Below are 18,308 nucleotides of genomic sequence, written 5' to 3' on the forward strand. Positions count from 1 at the left end.
TTAAGTGGTTAAAATCAGCTCACTCTACGGAGCTAATATTATGAAAGCAATGAATGCACTCATGCACACACGGACACAAACATGCACAGCGGGAACATTTTCATTTCAAAGTCGCCTTAATGTTTTTTTTATCAGTTTGCTCCAGATACCTTTGCCTCACTGTGAAAGTAATGCGTAATGCGTGTGTGAGTGTGTATTTGTGCCTGTTTGCTACTTGTTATCATGCGTTTTTGTGCTGCACCAGGGCAAGGAATGGGTGTAAATTTGCGGAAATGGGGGCAAATAAGTGCAAAATCAGCATGTGAATGTGATGAAGAAAGAATAATGTGTTGGCTGTTTAAATTTGGATTAACACAGTGCCCAATTCTCATTCCAATTCTTGTCGATTATTTAAATTTAAATCCAGATAACTCTACGAAGTCGGCCACAAAAATATCTGTCCCACAAAACTATTCATAATAATGTTAATATTAAAAAAAAAATAACAGCAACAATAAAATAGTTATCAATAAGTACATTTAGTAATACAAATACTGAATATCAGATTCTATTATTTATTGTAAGGTTTAAATGAAGATAATCTCATCGTTAGTTCACATGGTAGTACCAAATGTGTTTTCTTTATTTAATGATCCATGCAGATGTCATGTATCATATTAGACCATAATTAATGATGCTTGAGTTTATGCTTGATTGACCTTAGGTGTGTTATTTTACTCAACATGTGTGTGTTGTTTGGGTAGGTAATAATCAATTTGCATATTTCAATGATGTCAGGCCCACATTGACAGGACATACACTGTATCTGGTGCAATGTGTTGTGATTTTTCTGCAATTAATTTTTGTATGACTAAGATGTACATTTGAAAGACACCGGATCTAATCTCAGGTTACCTGATTCTATGAGATTCTTTTTACTTAACCCTAAAATATGAAAGCAAATTAGTCTGACTTGAAAGATCTCACTTGAACCTGGTAATGTAAATCCAGGCTGAAACACCAGATGTGGTAAAATGAAACATCGGATTAAACGTGGAGAATTTGAATAAACGGGAATGTGTGAAAAGAGATAAAGAGAGAAAAGGTACACTGTTTAGGAGGGAGCAACAAAACGAGGGACAACAAATGATCCAAGTGGCTGTGAAGAACAAAAAGGTTGCCGGGTTGAAACAGCTTTGTGGGAGCAAATGGTTGGGGCTGATAAGGCTTAAAAGGTTCCCGATCCGTGCCACGGAGACAGTTAATACTCGCCGTTTGAGCCAGTTTGCTCGATGGGGCAAACAGCTGGACATTGAAAAGTCCACTCATTCAAACAATCAGTTCAGCGTTACAAAACGCTAAAATTTCGCATAATGAATAACCAACGGCAGAGGCATTAAATCAGCCCTGAGCCATCCATTGCAAGAGCCAGAGGGCCGAGCCAAGCGGTCACAGCCTATTTCAGTCTGTCGGATGGATAATCGGTCCATTCATTCCTCAATTAGTCAAATTACAGCACATAATCATGCATTCACTGATGTATTGGCCAAGTGAGTCAGCATGATTGTCTCTGAGCTATCGAGACATAAAAAGAGCAAAACATTTTAACGTTTAGTTCTGGAGCCATTGTGCCGCTTGGTCAAGTCAACCGCGTTTCATTGCCAGAGGGCCATGTTAACCTTATCTGTTTCACAGTAACCTGTTGCTGGGAGAATTAAAACTTTTGGTATAAAAACTCATTATTAGAATTATTACTACATCAACGACTATGTTGCTATGGGACTAATGCTGGCTCACAAATTTGCATATTGTATGACGGTTTGGCTCACACAATACAATAAACACAATAAAGTGTGATTTCACTGTTTCATCAAATGTTAGCAACTATTTTAAACACACAACCCCAAACACGTTTTTATTCGCCATAAAACCACGGGCAGGAAACAGCATCAAGAAATTACAATGTATTTGTAATACAAACAACTGCATGCTAAGCACAATGGGAAACGCCACGCGACTTAACAATTGATCACAAGTGCAGTGCAATTTTTCCTTCCTACTCGTTGTGCTTGTGATTTTTTTTTCTGTGGTGGCCTAAAGGCATGCATGCATGAATTATCTACATAGTACATAGAAGGGTTGAGCTAAGCGTCTAAATGGGCCCATATCTCACGGAATTTTTCATGTTAACAGTGTCGGTGTTGCATTGATGGTGTTGAATGACCATTAAGGAAGGCATTTGACATAATTACAAGTGAAAACGTTTGAATGAAGGACTTGAGGAATTTATTTCTGGTTAAATTCAATGGGCAAAAAGTCTGTCATTCTCCAAAGGTCGGTACTCGGTTGACTTGCAGTGAGTTGCTGTTTCTTCAGTGTCGCAGCAGAGGCTTCTTCTTCATCAGAGGCTGCAAAGAGGAGGAGGTGGCTGAACTAGCGTTAGCCAAGGTCTGCTGAGGTATCCATCCACAGAGAGATATGAAGGAGGCATGGCGAGAGAAACAATGGGGCAGATGGAGCCAGGGGAGAGGAAGAGGACAGATGTGTTTGGGGAGACACATCGAAAAGACGTGTACAGTAATGCGCTGCCACTTGATCACACCCCTACAAATGACTTGATTGACGTGAAGAACTTCACACTCATCAGACAATTTTGTATGTACACACACTTGAAAACACTTCAAGAGCTGTGTGTGCTGCTCATTGTGATCCTGTGCAATTCTATATTACTGTAACTATATCCACAATAGTAAAAATATCTGAAGTCGATCACAAATGCTATCTTTGTAAAGGCAATTTGTTTTGTATGTTATTAGGGACTATATCTAATATCTGTCAACCAGGAGATAGATCCTAAGTGCACTTTGTCTGCCATATTGAACATGGCATATTTAGAAGAAAAGTGGTGGCCGACCATAAATCGGCCACAGACGGATGATGTCAAATCACTTACACAAACACACTCAGCCCTCCTTTGTCTTGGATTGACACTGTGCCATGATTATTTAATTGGCAATGGACTGGCATGTGAAAGTCATTAGAAAAAAGCCGACTGAGGTCACATCTGAATGGTGATTCGAGGTCAATTTTAGATTTGCCTATTAATGAGACATTAGTATAATCAAGTGTCACTCCCTTGTAGCCACGCTCCAAGGGCCTGCTTAAACTCGTTCGAAGTTTTCTGAGACATGAATACAAATTTGCTGCAGGACACTCACTCTTGTCTTCCACTATTAGGCTGGATTTACACTACATGGTTCAAGTGACACAATTGTGATAGACCATGGCAGCATAAAGAAGGAAAAAAAACATTGAACTTGGATATTCTCAGATTGAAATCGGGCTACTTACAAATGTGGACACAGTACACCTACCATTGTGACTGCAGTGGAACAGACAAATCAGACACAGTTTACCATGTCAAAGTGAGTCTGATCCAAATGCACTCACTGCTTGCTCTAGCGGAGCTAGAGGGGGAGCCACGGAGGACGCTGCCACCCCCTATCTGAAAAATTCTAAACCCCTCCCCCCAGGAGCCACGCTAGATAATCGATTTTAGGGTATTTTTCAGGGAATTGTTTTCCCAAAATTTTCACCATCCCTCAAAGGCGATACATAATCAATGTTTATCAGCACTCTCAAAAAAATTTGGGGGGGTTTGTAAAATTGAAAAAAAAAAAATCTGAGCTCAGCAAGTGACTGCTTGTTGATGTACTGTATAACAATGCCACACCTACTCTCAAACAACAGAAATATTCACATTAACAAACAAATGATGTATTGCTATTACTGTCAACAACAGTGACATGATGAAGATTATTGTATTCGAAAAATAATTGCAGCGGGTCATCCATCCATTTTCTGAACCGCTTAGTCCCCACAGGGGTCGTGGGTGTGCTGGAGCCTATCCCAGCCGTCATCGGGCACTAGGCGGGGGACACCCTGAACAGGTTGCCAGCCAATCGCAGGGCACACAGAGACAAACAACCATTTGCACTCACACTCACACCTAGGGACAGTTTAGACCACTCAATCGGCCTACCAAGCATGTTTTTGGGATGTGGGAAGAAACCAGAGTGCCCGGAGAAAACCCACGCAGGCCCGGGGAGAACATGCAAACTCCACACAGGGAGGGCCGGAGGTGGAATTGAACCCGCACTGTGAGGCGGACGTGCTACCCAGTGCGCCACCGAGCCGCCTGCAGCGGGTCAATGGATGAAAATACAGTTGTATCAGATTGGTATAAATTGGACGTGGGCTCTAAATTGGAATTTGGTACTTGCAGTGTAAATCCAGCCACTTAGCAGATTTTCCATTGCTTTTACATTATTTGTGCATGTTGCATGGTGGGAATCAGCAATATGAAGTGGATTTGGTTCAATTCAGTAATATAAATACTACCGCTGCCCACCCCTTAAAAATAGCACCATAATTATGCAGAACAAAAAGCAGTCAGTTGGAACATTACCATGATAGTTGTCACGATTACAGTCCGGTTCTCCATCGCTGAGCTGTCATTGGACAAGGAATTTTCATTCTGGACCAAAACAAGTTTGTCGATGTCATTCCAGTAACCAATCTGGCCCGGACAATTGAGGAAGAGAAGTGACAAACAAGAAATCATTCAATTAGTCTCTTTTATAGCTCAATTCTACCAAAAAGACAATTACAATAAAGATGGGACAAACACTAATAAAATGAATAAGAATAGATTGAACCAAAAGTAAAAGCCAACCAACAGAATGAGTCCAGCCGCAAATTTCCCCCTGGAACTGCTGAAATTGAGTGTGAGCCAACAACTTTCAATAAAACGCACAACGCTGTCAAAGGAAGTGAAATGAGATTCTCTTTTATTTGTTTTCTTTGTTGTAGGAATACGGTCACAAAATATTAGTCGTAAGCGCCTTAGCTCATCATGATGAATGGATTCAGTTTGATGTCTTATGTCTTGGCAGACTTTTATGTACACCGAGGTTACGCGTGTTGAGATGCTCCCAAATGTACACATCCAAGGAAGCTCTGATAATGTCGGCAGGAGTGTTTCTTCACTATATTCCTGTCGGGGATTTTGTTATATGGAATTTGAGTTCACTGCTTGTATTGTCTATGTGGAGTTGTCCACGTTTTCTGCTGTCCACCTAGCCAATGCCCTCATAAGCGATCAGGGCAAAGAGCCCTAATGCTGAGTGAGCCGGATTGAAGCATATTACTGTGACAGCGTGTTGAATTGAAGCATATTACCACAACGTACAAATGAAGTGTCGATGGTCAATGTGTGGAGCAGTTCACATTAGTTCTTGCAGCGACTCGCTGCCTTGTTCATCACTGCACAAGCGGCTAATCACACTTGAGTTGTGTTAGGCTGGCCTGCCCCAGGGCGAGCCAATTGGGGGCTTTATTTTAAATGTAGTAAGGCTTGTGTTTAAAAGACCACTTTGTTTTTTTTTTCAGTTTTGAATAATGTCACCAACATTTAATTTTTGTTTCGATCAAAGTGTGTGGGGGAAAATCAATTAAAGTTGAGCATCAGATTTTTTTTTCAGGACAAATGACATAATGGCATAAAACAGTAGAAATCAAAATGGGAAATTATTACATAATACATTTTGACTTTACTGTCCTTTGATTTTCCAGTGTTGGTTTGGACATTTCAGGCTCATGAATAACAGTAACAGTGTCCTCAAGTACTTGTAGACAAAGCCTTCCTTGCTCTTTTACTGATTTTTTTTGTTGGCTCCTTTGATAAGTGTGATCTTGAGTTTCTCGCATCCCAGCGTTTGTATTTTGAGTTGGAAAATACATAAATATTTCTCAATCTTTCTGACAGCCTTTGCTATTTTGTTTCTCTTTCTTTCAACACTACATGCCATCGTACAATGTCAGGCTGTGTTTTCAGAGAAATATATCATTTTATTCCCAATATAAAACCTACCTTGCGTGGTCCGTTGCTTTTCAGTTCAAACACATCCATGGTATAATTGATTCTCCGACCAAAGTGATCAAATTGGATATTGCCTGTCAGGCCCTGAATGCGCACCTGGAAAAAAAAAGAGAAACGTCAATTCAAAGGACAAATGTTTGAATGGCTCTTAGGTGAATGTTTATGTCCGTGTATGTATGGATGGCTCATATAATGAATTGACTTCTTGAAACAAAACTTAATAAACAATATACTGTGACACACACACACACACACACACACGCACGCACGCACGCACGCACGCACGCACGCACGCACGCACGCACACACACACACACACACACACACACACTTCAATAAGCACCTGCTTGAGTGCTCGTTCCATATCTATTCCTTGATTCCAGGGAGCAGCGGGATTGGCCAAGCAGTCTCCAGCATTTCCCCGACGACTGATGTCAATTTTTTGACGACGAAGCGTGCGAAAGGCTTCAGCCATTACGAGCACACCATCATAGGTTAAGGATGAAGTATACTGAAGATTGAAGGAGAAAAAAAAACAGGAGAATTCATGGATTAAAATTCGTTGTGCACATTGAAGCATTGGAATACATACGTACACCGTGTAACCAGAGTATGCAAACAGCCAGAAAAAAATAGAAAAGTTGAACAAAATAAAAACCACTACAGCTGTATTATGACCCACAATAGCACTCAGCATTGATTGACAGAACTATTGTTTTCACATCAGCTCACTAGGGGTTTATATTATATTATATTATATTATATTATATTATATTATATTATATTATATTATACTGCAAAACCCTAAACCTGCCATAGTGTTCAACTCCCTCATAGTGAAATGTGAGGTGTGACTGTGCAGGGTGAAGTAGATTAACTTGCAATGAAACACGATTTGAAACGGAAAAATAATTACAATTTAAATATGTTCAATATGTGATCTACTTCAAAACTATTAATTTTGACAGGTCTCCTTTTTTTATTTATTCTTTTAAACAAATTCATTAAAAGTAACACACGCCACAGCAGGGAACATCATTGGACTCATACAGCTGCAGCACACATGCCAGGCCTCACATAGCCACTCAGGTGGGAGCTCTCAAACACACAGCAGGGGGGCGTCACTTCACAACAGAAACAACTGAAAGCATGGAGATTGGGGATAGAGAGAAATGAAATGACAAAGTCAGCGGATGTGCATCCCACCTATAAACAGGAATGTTTCTCCTTGCTGACATGCCTTGATTTGTATCCCGTCAGGAGTGCAGCAGGAGACTACACAACTACACACATCTTTTCATTCCTCAGTGTGATATTGATATTGTGTGTGTGTGTGTGTGTGTGTGTGTGTGTGTGTGGGGGGGGGGGTGTACACACACCCACACACCCACAGGTATATATTACATTTTAGAAAAATCCCAACGCACATCAAAATTTATTTCAGGGAATACTAGCACAGATTTACTGTGTAAGGGCATTTTGATTGATGGCAGAAAGCAGTTAGCTCAAAATCTACTCCCTATGCAAAATTGGCAATTTCCATTGTAGGGCATTTCAGAGGGCGTTTTATTTAACTAAAATACTGCTTGAGTGCCCCAAGGCTAAGTGAGCGCAGGGACTCCTTTCCCATTCTGCATCCTTCATGGTGACTGGTCTGTTTGTAATTGTTGTCCGTGCTGGATTTTTCCATTCATAGGTCTAGATATTTCTATGTCCTGGAAAGCTTCATTCTAAAACAACTGACCAAAAATAAAAAGAGTATATTTTGTAATATGTAGTCCATGGATTAATGAAACAATTGTCGTTTGGAAGCTGTTAACACAAATAACAAATCAGGATTTAGAGAGCGAGTACAAGAGTTTTTGCAGGAATCTAATTTCCCTTTTTAGTTGGCAGAGTAAACACACAACATCAGGTTTGTATTTAGAACCTAAATTTTCCTTGTACCTTTAAAAATACTACTGGTGATGAAAGTCGTTATTTCGCATTGTGTAGCTTAATATCACCCCCCCTCGTGACTCAGGCAAAATGTAATTTGTTTTTATTTGGACTGCAAAATATGTTTGCATTTTACCTGAATCGGCCTGTTTTAATACAATAACCATTCTATTCACGGTGGACAGGAAAGTCTGCAAGGTACTGATGCCCAAGTAACAATTTACCCATAGATGCCACAAAAAGGCGACAAGATGCAATTTTTCAATTAGACCAAGCGATGGCCAGATGAAATCAAGATTTCCCCTCATTGTCTGATGGATGACACCTACTAATGGAAAGAATGCCAGCGGTTGTGTTTATTTTGTGCATCTCTACATGTTGACTGTGTCTATTCATGATGGCTTCATTAAGATACTGAATGTTGTGTAAACTGTAGAGGAAAATTAATGCGGCTAATAAGGATTCATCCGCTGAAAGTGAGAATGCTGATGAGACAATTAACACCAGGGTTGGGGTGAATAATGACATGCCAATAATAAATATCATTCATGAGTATGGACTAAAGTCAAACATTCTGTGGCATCTCATTAGAGCATTTGCATTGTATGTGCGTGAGGGTGTGTTCAATTTCTGAATAACTAGAAATATATAATGCAAATAAGTGGGCACATTTCCATTTAATATATGGAAATAAAAACACAACTGGCTGTGCTTCAATTCATAAATCAATGAAAGCAGGAAAAAGAAGGAAAGAAGACACTGAAAATAAAAGTACAGAGAGATGAGCACTACTGTCTGGAGAGTACACAGTACAGAGGGCTGAGTGAGATTGTGTAAAACATACTCTATATTGTTACATGAGAATCATGTGCAATCCCAAAACAAAGAAGAAAAGAAAGCTGGGATCATGTGAAAAGGAAGTGATAAAATCTGCAGCGAAACCTCTCCACTGGTTGATCCAACAAAGGAATCTATGTCAAATAGATTCCTTTGTTGGATCAACCAGTTCATTGCTCTTACAGTTGCAATGTTTGGATAACTTGCACTAACACAGACACTGTGAGGGATAACTTTTAAAGGAGCTGGGTTGTGAAGTAAAAGCAAGCTCACGCAACGTCGCTGTTTGGCAGCAAGTACGTGTATCAATTGAGCAATCAAGGGTTGTATACGACCCTTTGAGTCCTGATCTTACAAAGGCATTTTGAGCTATTGTAAACTTTCAACATCTCTCAGGTCAAACATCAGTGACCTCAGGAATATTATGGATGAATGAACATAAATTTAACACAGTCCACATTAACGTCTTGTACAATCTTTCCAGATGAGTGTGTACTCAGGAACTACAAAACAGGGCTATGAAATGTTTCTTTCCTAGATTGTTTTAGGATGGGTGGCTCGGTGGCGCACTGGATAGCGCATCTGCCTCACAGTTAGGAGGGTGCAGGTTCGCTTCCACCTCCGGCCCTCCTTGTGTGGAGTTTGCATGTTCTCCCCGTGTCCGTGTGGGTTTTCTCCGGGCACTCTGGTTTTCTCCCACATCCCAACATGGTTGGTCAGCCAATTGAAAACTTCAAATAGTCCCAAGGTATGAGTATGGTTTTTCGTCTCTGTGTGCCCTGCGATTGGCTGGCAACCGGTTCAGGGTGTCCCCCGCCTACTGCCAGTTGACGGCTGGAATAGGCTCCAGCACGCCCGCGACTCCCGTGGGGACAAAGCGGTTCGGAAAATGGATGGATATTTTAGAATGAAGCTTTCCAGGACATAGAAATATCGAGACCAGACATGGGCAAATTACGGCCCGCGGGGCACATCCGGCCCACGGGGCTGTTTAATCCGGGAGCCCGCCAACCCTGAATAAATTGTAAATAATATTGTATTATTAAACATTTTCTTGGTCATTATCCCTGCAATGACTGCGTTTCCCCTGCCCGCGCATTTGTTGAACCTACCGGAAGCCGTGTCAGAAAGACTTAGTCATCGCATAATATTGTTCAATCTTTACTTCTTAGGTTATGAAATAGCTCCTACCTTGGGTGGACTCTCTGATCCAGGATATTCTCTCTGATCGAGTTTGTTCCACCGCTGCATCAGTTTAATGACGATGGCTTTGCTGAAGTCCACTAGCTGGAAACCAGTCACATTGGCACCACCGTGCATGAACCTTTCCAGAGAAATGTCTTTAAATCCCTGAAAGGAAGCATCATAACAAAAACAAAACATTGTTATGATCCACTTCCTATTATCAGGAGTATACAACATCCTGTGCCAGCTAATCATACTTATTGTACTAACGCAGATTATCAACATTATTTACTCCTAATTAATATGGTGTCATTTCTGCTGCTTGATAAGCTTTCGCGCAGAGCAGCTCTCTGTAGTAGTATGGTCACGGAGAGTGATTCATTTAGAAACGAGGCAGCGTACAAGGTAGAAATGTGTGAGCTTGATCCTGGACTGATGAAAAGTAATTGCTAAAAGCGCCGAGAGCTTTTTCCCGCTTGACCTCGTCTTTCAGCCCTGTTCTTCGTGGCCCCGGCGGAAATGACTGAGAGATTAAAGATGGGGCACTGCTAAATTGACTGTTCTATGTCTGATCTACATCTGAAACTTGTTGAACCAAGCAACAAAATACAGCATATTATGAAACAATATTGACATTGGAAGACTTTGATGACAACACAGTTGAGCCGGATTCTTTTCCCCCTATATCTGGCAATTGCATAAAAAAATGATACAAGTAAAATACCAGGAAATTACTCAAGATGACTTACCAGGTTTGCTATGATGTAGTGGTAACCTTTTACATGTTTTCCCACACTGACTGCCTGAAGAAGGATTGACAAAGTGCAACACATTAAAATGGTGAAATGCTAGCTTAGTAATGACAAGCAAAATGACATTGGTTCAGAAAATAATTTCTTAAACATTGTTTCTGTTTCATTTATGAAATTTTTTACTTCAGATACACATGGACAAACACTCCAGATATAGTTCTCGGAACACAGAATACAGGATTATTAGTCATTAAAAAATGTAGTCCAAAAAATGTTGGCCAGCTTCATGGAGTAACCTCACTCCTGCCTGATCTCAGGCCATGTTTATACGACAATTGCCTCATAAATTTTGTCTCACACATTTTTGTACTGAAAAGTGGATATAATTTAGTCTGTATGCCAGGGCAGTACTTGTAATTATAACCACAATTACACATACTGAAATTAATACACTGTTTTAGTTGGACAGCCATGTTTTGAAACAGATAATTCTGAAACTAGTGATTATACTAGGGAACACATTTTTTGTTGAGTTAGGTCTGACAGTAGTTTCAACTAATTTTGGGGTGCAGAATATAAAACTGCTCTTGTTTTTTTCTCAATGATTTCAAGTTTTTAGCTATGATCCCCATTTTTAAAAAACAATTAAACATAAATATAGATTAATTGTATAAAAGTCAGCGGACCTGTCATTTACCTACAACATAAATATAGATGTAGGTAAATAAAACAACAGGTTGGATTTATTACAAGTTTTGAAAACTAAAAAAAAAAAATATTCAATGAAATCAAAGATTATGAAAAAGGTTTGATATTGCAGATATTGATAGAACTGTTTCAATTGTAACTGCACAAACAATTTCTCACGTAGCTGTAGATGCGTCCAAATTGTAATAAGATGGAAAGTCTCACTAGAGCCAATCAGTTGAATTTTGCGTACGGGTCAGGTGTGGAGAAAAAAAAATGACGTGCTGGAAAAAAAAACTGCAGTTTTAGAATCTGTTTGCCAATTTTAATTTTAATCATCATAGAAATTTAACAAGATTTTTGTAAATTGGTTCTACTTGAACACGACTGCTGGCTGTGTGATGGATCATCCTCAGGAGAGGGGTAAAGCTGAGTGGGTGATACCATGCTCAAAATTCTGTAAGTTATGTTATAATATTGCATTTATACTATGATAGGGCTAATTTATATGTGCTAAATAATAGACAGCTCTTCCTCCCACCCTCACAAATCAGCAGCCACACACACACAGACTGCAGCTGGCACTGCCTGACAAACAGAAAAGTGTGTCTCCAAGCAGGGACACGAGCCAACACAGACACTGTAGAGCCCATTGTGACATGAGTTTGTGTCTGTTGTAAACACTAATGTGTGTTTGTGTGTGTGTGTGTGTGTGTGTGTGTGTGTGTGTCTCCGTCTGCCTGTTCACTCACTACACTATAGAGTCCAATTAAAAAGCAGTTTGTCTGTCTGCGACGTGGAGTGTGTGTGCTGCAATGGGGACAAACATTTGAACACAAATTTGTACGTGTTTATTTTCTTACACCTTTCTCATGTGCGACATGTATCCTTGATATCTGCATTAATGGCGAAGGCGTGTGTCAGAGCTCTGTGTCAGATTTGTGTCACTCTTGTTCAAGTGTGTTAAGAGTACAAACAGTGGATCGAATGTGATGGTCGGTGACAGAATCAATGGGACGTTGCAAAGAAACATTAGTCAAGTGACACTCGCACATACACATTGACACGCTAATGTATTGGGTATTCCAACTGTCATCTCTCACAAGCCAAGGAAAAAAACATGACCCCTGCCTACCTCCCATGCATTATAACTACTAAAATAACAATATAACATAAAAAAAAACGAGTGTTAGAAATGATCCCAGTTGAACTCATTTTAAATAAAGGTCAATCACCATTAATGATGTGTTCCAACCCTACTGGTTCATGCTCAGTGGCCAGACCAGTTGAGGAAGGGCTGACAGTGCTTCCTGCAAATGAAGCTGTGATGCTCATGGGCTATTCAAGATGATATTTTTCCATTAATTTCATAGGGGAAATGAATGTTCTGTTGCTGCCACACATTGCCTGAAGCTGACAAGCAGCTGGCAGACAGCAATGGAAGCATCAAAATGGGAAAAATGTCATTCTTCCATTAATGACCGCAATTAATCACGTTCCAGTGAGTCTACTGTGCTGGCAAGGTTGTAAAACCTTTTAATGTGTGTTAAAAGGCTTTTAGTCTAGTTTCAATTGTATCATATCTCTTTACTTTTTCTTGAGTTAAGTGAAGACTCTTGGCTCCATTTTTGTGCCCAGCGCAAGTCTAGCATAAGGCATGGTATAAAGCTCAAAGTCAGGTTAGATTTATTCTTGCATACACATGCAAACGAGAGCAGTGTGGCGGACTAAGAAAGGGCATTTTTTGCCATTGTGGGTATGATCACAGCAAACTTAATTTGCTATTAATTGAAGCGACGCTTCTCTGATCATCCTTGACATGGAGGAAGAACAAACTGATTTTCTGTAGTCCAAAGGCAGGCCGAAGAGCGCACAGTGAGATTATATGCAACTGCAATTTTGGATGATGTAAACTCAGACAGGAGGATGATAAAAGGAACGTTGGAGACCACCTTCCAAGGACTCTATTAATATATTTTATATCAATATTACATTGGAATACATTGACAGCACCTGTTCTAGCATGCTCTGTAGTCTCTCTGGCTCCAGGTCAATGACAAACTTCCTCTCTTGACGTCGGTCCAGGTCTTCAAGAAGTCGGCGATATCCAGCCTCGTTGAAACTCTCCACACAAATTGCACTCACCTGGATTTATATTGCAAACAAATCCGTTGACAGACGCTTAGTCCGACAACAAAATTGTATAACAAAAAAACAGCGAGATGTTTGCGGTCATGCAAACCACTTTTTATACACCCTGCAGGAAATGTGTGTTTATTTTGGGCCGTTTCCAGAGCTGTGTATGTGTGCGTCTACTTACCTGCCAGCCGTTTTGTCCCGCTCTCTCCATGATTGCTTGCAGGATTGCATAACCTAGACAAGTGAGAAAATGAAGAAGGGAAAATTGAAGCATGATCAACCTGCTTGAATGCGAAGCAATTATAGTTTGCCGTTTTTACAAAAAAAGTGTTAATGCTTAATATTCCCATCAGAAAATATTTGATTTCATCACAATTACTACACAGTAGATTGGCAATATCAGCAAAGTGCTTTGCAGGTGTACTTTAAAATCCAGCAGACTCATCAGCCTAGCTCATTTGCTGAAGCAATACCCTAATGTCTTGTCTTTCAAGGTGGAGGGTGAAAGCACTTACCGTAGCATCCCTCGCAACAATCCTCTCTTGACCAACACATCAAGTATATCAAGAGATGATGATGTGCCAAACGCTATTATACTGAAAGTCAATACTAGTTTGCAGTGTTTCTTGTTTCTTGGTGCAATTCAGTCAGCACAATGTGTGTGAAGTTGGTCCAGTAAAGTGGGCACTTGGTGACCACCGCTCACAACAGACTGTATATGAATATAAACCTATTGAGATCTGTTTCTAATCGTTTGGTTAACAATATTAAGTTATAATATTAAAACATTTAATTTTAAAATTTGATAGAAACATTTCAGTCTTCTCCCACTCCTGTTACATACCACTGGATAGCAATAGATGCAAAGTTGAGTTCCTATTTGTTACTATCCTTCCTTGCAACTAGCATAGCCGTCTCTTTCCAATCAACTTGTTTGTCCCCTGCCCGTCTCATCTCACACCTGTCCTTCATGCTTCCCTTCTTTCTGGCTGCCTAGCCAACTTGACTGACTCCTGTGTTCCGCCTCCCTCTTCACTTTCATCTCTCATCACCAAGGGTACAAACCCAGACAGCCTGGACCAAGGGAGGAAAACACACACATACACGAGTGCACACAACACGGCTCATATACCATGGGACAGTGGATTACGTCTGACCTTTATTTCCGCTCTGTGTTTTGGAAGCACTCCACAGTTCTTTGAGAGAAAAAAAGAATGCTTTGCCCCATGTGCATTATGCTAGGGTTACATCATGGCTATGTCACCACGGTGAGCCCGAGTGACTCAAGTTTTGCACATTTGACAGAGGTGAAGATCCGATAGCTCATGCAAACAGATTTGGAACCTGATCTATTCATTTGACGCGCCCAGGAATGTACCTGGCAAACTGACAAAATTGCAGCAGAGCGTTTACGTATTCTCGGAGGGGTATATGTCAAAAGATTACTTTGTGATTTATCAAACCTGAAATGAATTGCAAGTGTAGTGCAGGCAAAATGAGAAGTGGTGGGAATAAATTAAGGAAACATTCTTGAGGGTAGACTCAAATGGATCATTAGCATTTCCATGTTCAATGCTGCGATGGTGTTTGTGACGCTAGTGTTTTGAGTTCCGAGCATTGCCGGTTCACAAATTAAACTCGTATCTTGAGGCACCATGGTATTTGTATACAATTGATGTGTTTTTGGCTTCTCTTTATACCTCTGTCTGTATCGTAGAGGAAGACAAATCGGCTCCAGTCATAGTGGTCCAAAAGGGAAAGCAATGCCCCTCTGATGGATGGCCTCAGCTGCAGGGTGAACTGAGCCTCTCCTTCGGTGGGGAAGCTGGGTGTCACCAGGCTGATGTGCAGGGCCCCACAAAATGATGTCAGCGTGTTGACTGAGCGTTTGTCATAAAGGCCGAATATGGCAAAGACTCCCCTTGAATACTGAGAACAGACTGGGGAGGAGGACGGAGATGAAAAATAAGGAAGGATGCATATGAAAGAAGAAAAAGGGTGATTAGACACACTTATTGATCACACATTATTTGTGAAAGTAAACAAAGAGCAAGCTTGGCAATGGAGAAATATTCAGGACATTAAAATTCCATCTGGTTATACAGCTAACGCCCCTTTCTTGCTACATACTATGACATCCCGTTACAAGATGCAGGTGTACCGAGTTTATATTTGTATTCATTTCAAATGATTAATAGAGCATCCAAACATAAAACCCGAGTCGATAACAGCAGTAGAATACGCAGTCTGGCACAAGCAATGAAGGCTTGGCACATTTCATTTGGGTGCACACATACACAATCAATTGTGCCACTCACCATACAAATAAGGCATCATTTAAAAGGGAAAAAAACAGCTCCCCTGCCCCAAAATGGGGGTTTAGTGTTTTTCTTTTTATAAAACATGTGATCAGAGAGTATAGTGCTTTTATTGATATCAAAGTCAAAGTCTGCTGTATTGTCAATTTCCTCTCATGTCAAGACACATAAAGAGATCAAAATTTCATTTCCTACGATCTCACGGTGACAAGACATATTACATATTACATTATATATATATATATATATATATATATATATATATATATATATATATAAAAAATAAAGGCAAATTAGTAGTAGTTGAAATGCTTACTAATAGATACCAGCTATTCAAAACAAAAACACATGCACGGTTAAAAATAATTTGTTTACCCTTCAAACCTTATCGAGCTTAAGTGAAGCGGTGAAGATTTTGATGAGATATTTTGGAAACAGCAATCACAAATGTGTTGAATTTTATCGGCCGTTTAAACAAACGACACTGCTATATATATATATTGGTCCACGGACAAACACAACATTCAAGTAAACAACACAAAAAGTAAAAACAAGAAGGCTCATACAATGAATAAATAAGAGCGATGAATATGAAATAAATAAATAAATAAATAAATAAATAAATAAATAAATAAATAAGAGGAGCAAAAATGGAACAAGTGTGCATACAGCAGACAGTCAGAATATAGCACAAAAGTACAGCAGGAGTAGTGCAAGGTAGCCAATGTGACCCAAAAGGCCAGGACGTTATGCAGCCGAGGGTGGAGGGGGATATATATTAATAAATATATAATAAATAAAGTTTTATACTTTCCTGGACAGTCTTTCTTGAAAAAACACAGCTAAAATAGCTAACAAGCAGAAATTACTAGCCAATAAAGCAGCAGCCACTGCTTTCATCATCACCAAAAACAGCTTTATTCTTCCAAGCATTAAAGTCAGTGAAGGTGTTTCTTGTGCTCATGTTTTTATGGTCTGAGTTTTGAACTTGAGTTACATCAAGCATCATAAGTCACTTCCCACCTTATGATACATCACTTTGGAGTAAACAGTGAGTCTGCAGACTTTGCTTTTGGCATCAAGCGGCTATCACTGGGTACTTCATCTTTCTTTTCTTCCCACACCTGCTCCACCCATCCTCCCCCTTCATCCTCCCCCTCTGTCGCTCTGTCTCTCTATCTCTCTATCTCTCTCGCTCTGCTTGGACAATGAATGTTGCTCCATGTGTGCTTCCTCTTTGCTTTTATTTTGGTTCCCTCCTTTGCTCCCTTCTCCTGGGACTCAGATTAATTCCATTATCAGCTCGAAGTCTCAGTGGGGATAAACAGTCAGGGACATGGAGCTTTGACGCTTTGCGTTGTGGCAATTAGACAAAGCTGAGACCTCTGCACCCACCAGGTGACAAGGCAGATTATAACATGAGTTAAATGCCTTCAGTTTTGAGAACATGCGTAGAATGTTCTTGGAGTAAGTTCTTCAGTACAAGCTGAGTCATGGTGTTTTCTAAATCAAATACAGTACAATATGACATTTTATTGCTTTGAGTTTAAATAAGTCTCATATAACAATTCCAAGTCAGCATGAATTATTCCCATGTCATTGGACTTTCTCCAGCCTTTGAATTGGCGAGAATGGCCTGGTTCCTTCACATCTGATCACGAGGACATTGGAATTTTTTTTCTCATCAAAAGACCTTCAAACCGAGAAAAGTAACCATCAGCACGAAGAGGGCCAACAGACAGTCTGATTGTTAGTATGTTCATATTTGACTCGAAACTTGCAAGGAAAATGCCTGTCATTCATGAAGGCTTTCTGCTTATAAAAGTTGCTTCTCAGCAGACAGAAACGATGTCCTCGTACTCTCTGTGGGCCAGCGAAGAGCCACATACAATTGGATTTCTCTGACAGCTTTGTTGAGGAAAATGACAATTTCTTGGTGGTAAAGCATTTGAACCAAATAAAAGTGAGTCTCTCTCTGAATACTACTCCCAAGCCAGATTGTGACATTTTATGGAAATTTTATGAAAGCTACTTGCCGAGATAGAGTTTTGAATTCTATTTTTCCACACTCCTCAAGGGTTTCTTTCAATTCAAGGAAAAGGAAATCATTTTTGCCTTGATACAAATCGTTTTTTTAAACCCAATATGCACAGGATTAGTGACAGCATTTTAATAAACGCATTTACCTGAAATGTACCGAAATCTTTTTGGTGAGTCATTCTGACATCACCTGTCTTTACTCTTTGATTCTGCAGTGTTCTCCCCTCTGATACAAATCTGCATTTTCTCATTTCCAGCACAAGTTTCTAAACCAGCGTAAGGCTGCAATGTGCCAGCCCGGGGCCTCATTGCAATAAAACATGCCCCAAAGTTGCCTCATAAGCTTTAATGAGAGGAGGGGACCTATGGTGGTGCATCAGCACCACAGTCAACTCGTCGGACACAATAGTTCTCCTGGGATCTAACTGGTTCTCTCAAGGTTAGTATTTTTTTCTCTGTTACCATGTCTTTGACTACTTCCTAACGACTTTG

At 40.1% G+C, this 18,308-nt stretch overlaps 1 protein-coding gene across 1 annotated transcript in view; it reads right to left on the bottom strand.

The window, feature by feature from the left end:
* gria4a (glutamate receptor, ionotropic, AMPA 4a) overlaps nucleotides 1-18,308 on the bottom strand; it is a 74,123-nt gene that overhangs the window by 29,695 nt on the left and 26,120 nt on the right. The window contains exons 3-10 of the mRNA XM_085916410.1: nucleotides 15,159-15,398; nucleotides 13,640-13,692; nucleotides 13,333-13,464; nucleotides 10,630-10,683; nucleotides 9,887-10,045; nucleotides 6,264-6,431; nucleotides 5,912-6,016; nucleotides 4,448-4,558 (exon numbers count right to left, since the gene is read on the bottom strand). Of these exons, the coding sequence (XP_085772536.1) occupies nucleotides 4,448-4,558; nucleotides 5,912-6,016; nucleotides 6,264-6,431; nucleotides 9,887-10,045; nucleotides 10,630-10,683; nucleotides 13,333-13,464; nucleotides 13,640-13,692; nucleotides 15,159-15,398 (1,022 nt within the window). The remainder of the gene's footprint in view (nucleotides 1-4,447; nucleotides 4,559-5,911; nucleotides 6,017-6,263; nucleotides 6,432-9,886; nucleotides 10,046-10,629; nucleotides 10,684-13,332; nucleotides 13,465-13,639; nucleotides 13,693-15,158; nucleotides 15,399-18,308) is intronic.

The sequence above is a fragment of the Syngnathus leptorhynchus genome, chromosome 7, assembly GCF_054491065.1.
Source record: "Syngnathus leptorhynchus isolate UIUO chromosome 7, UIUO_Slep, whole genome shotgun sequence".
Classification (NCBI taxonomy): Eukaryota; Metazoa; Chordata; class Actinopteri; order Syngnathiformes; family Syngnathidae; genus Syngnathus; species Syngnathus leptorhynchus.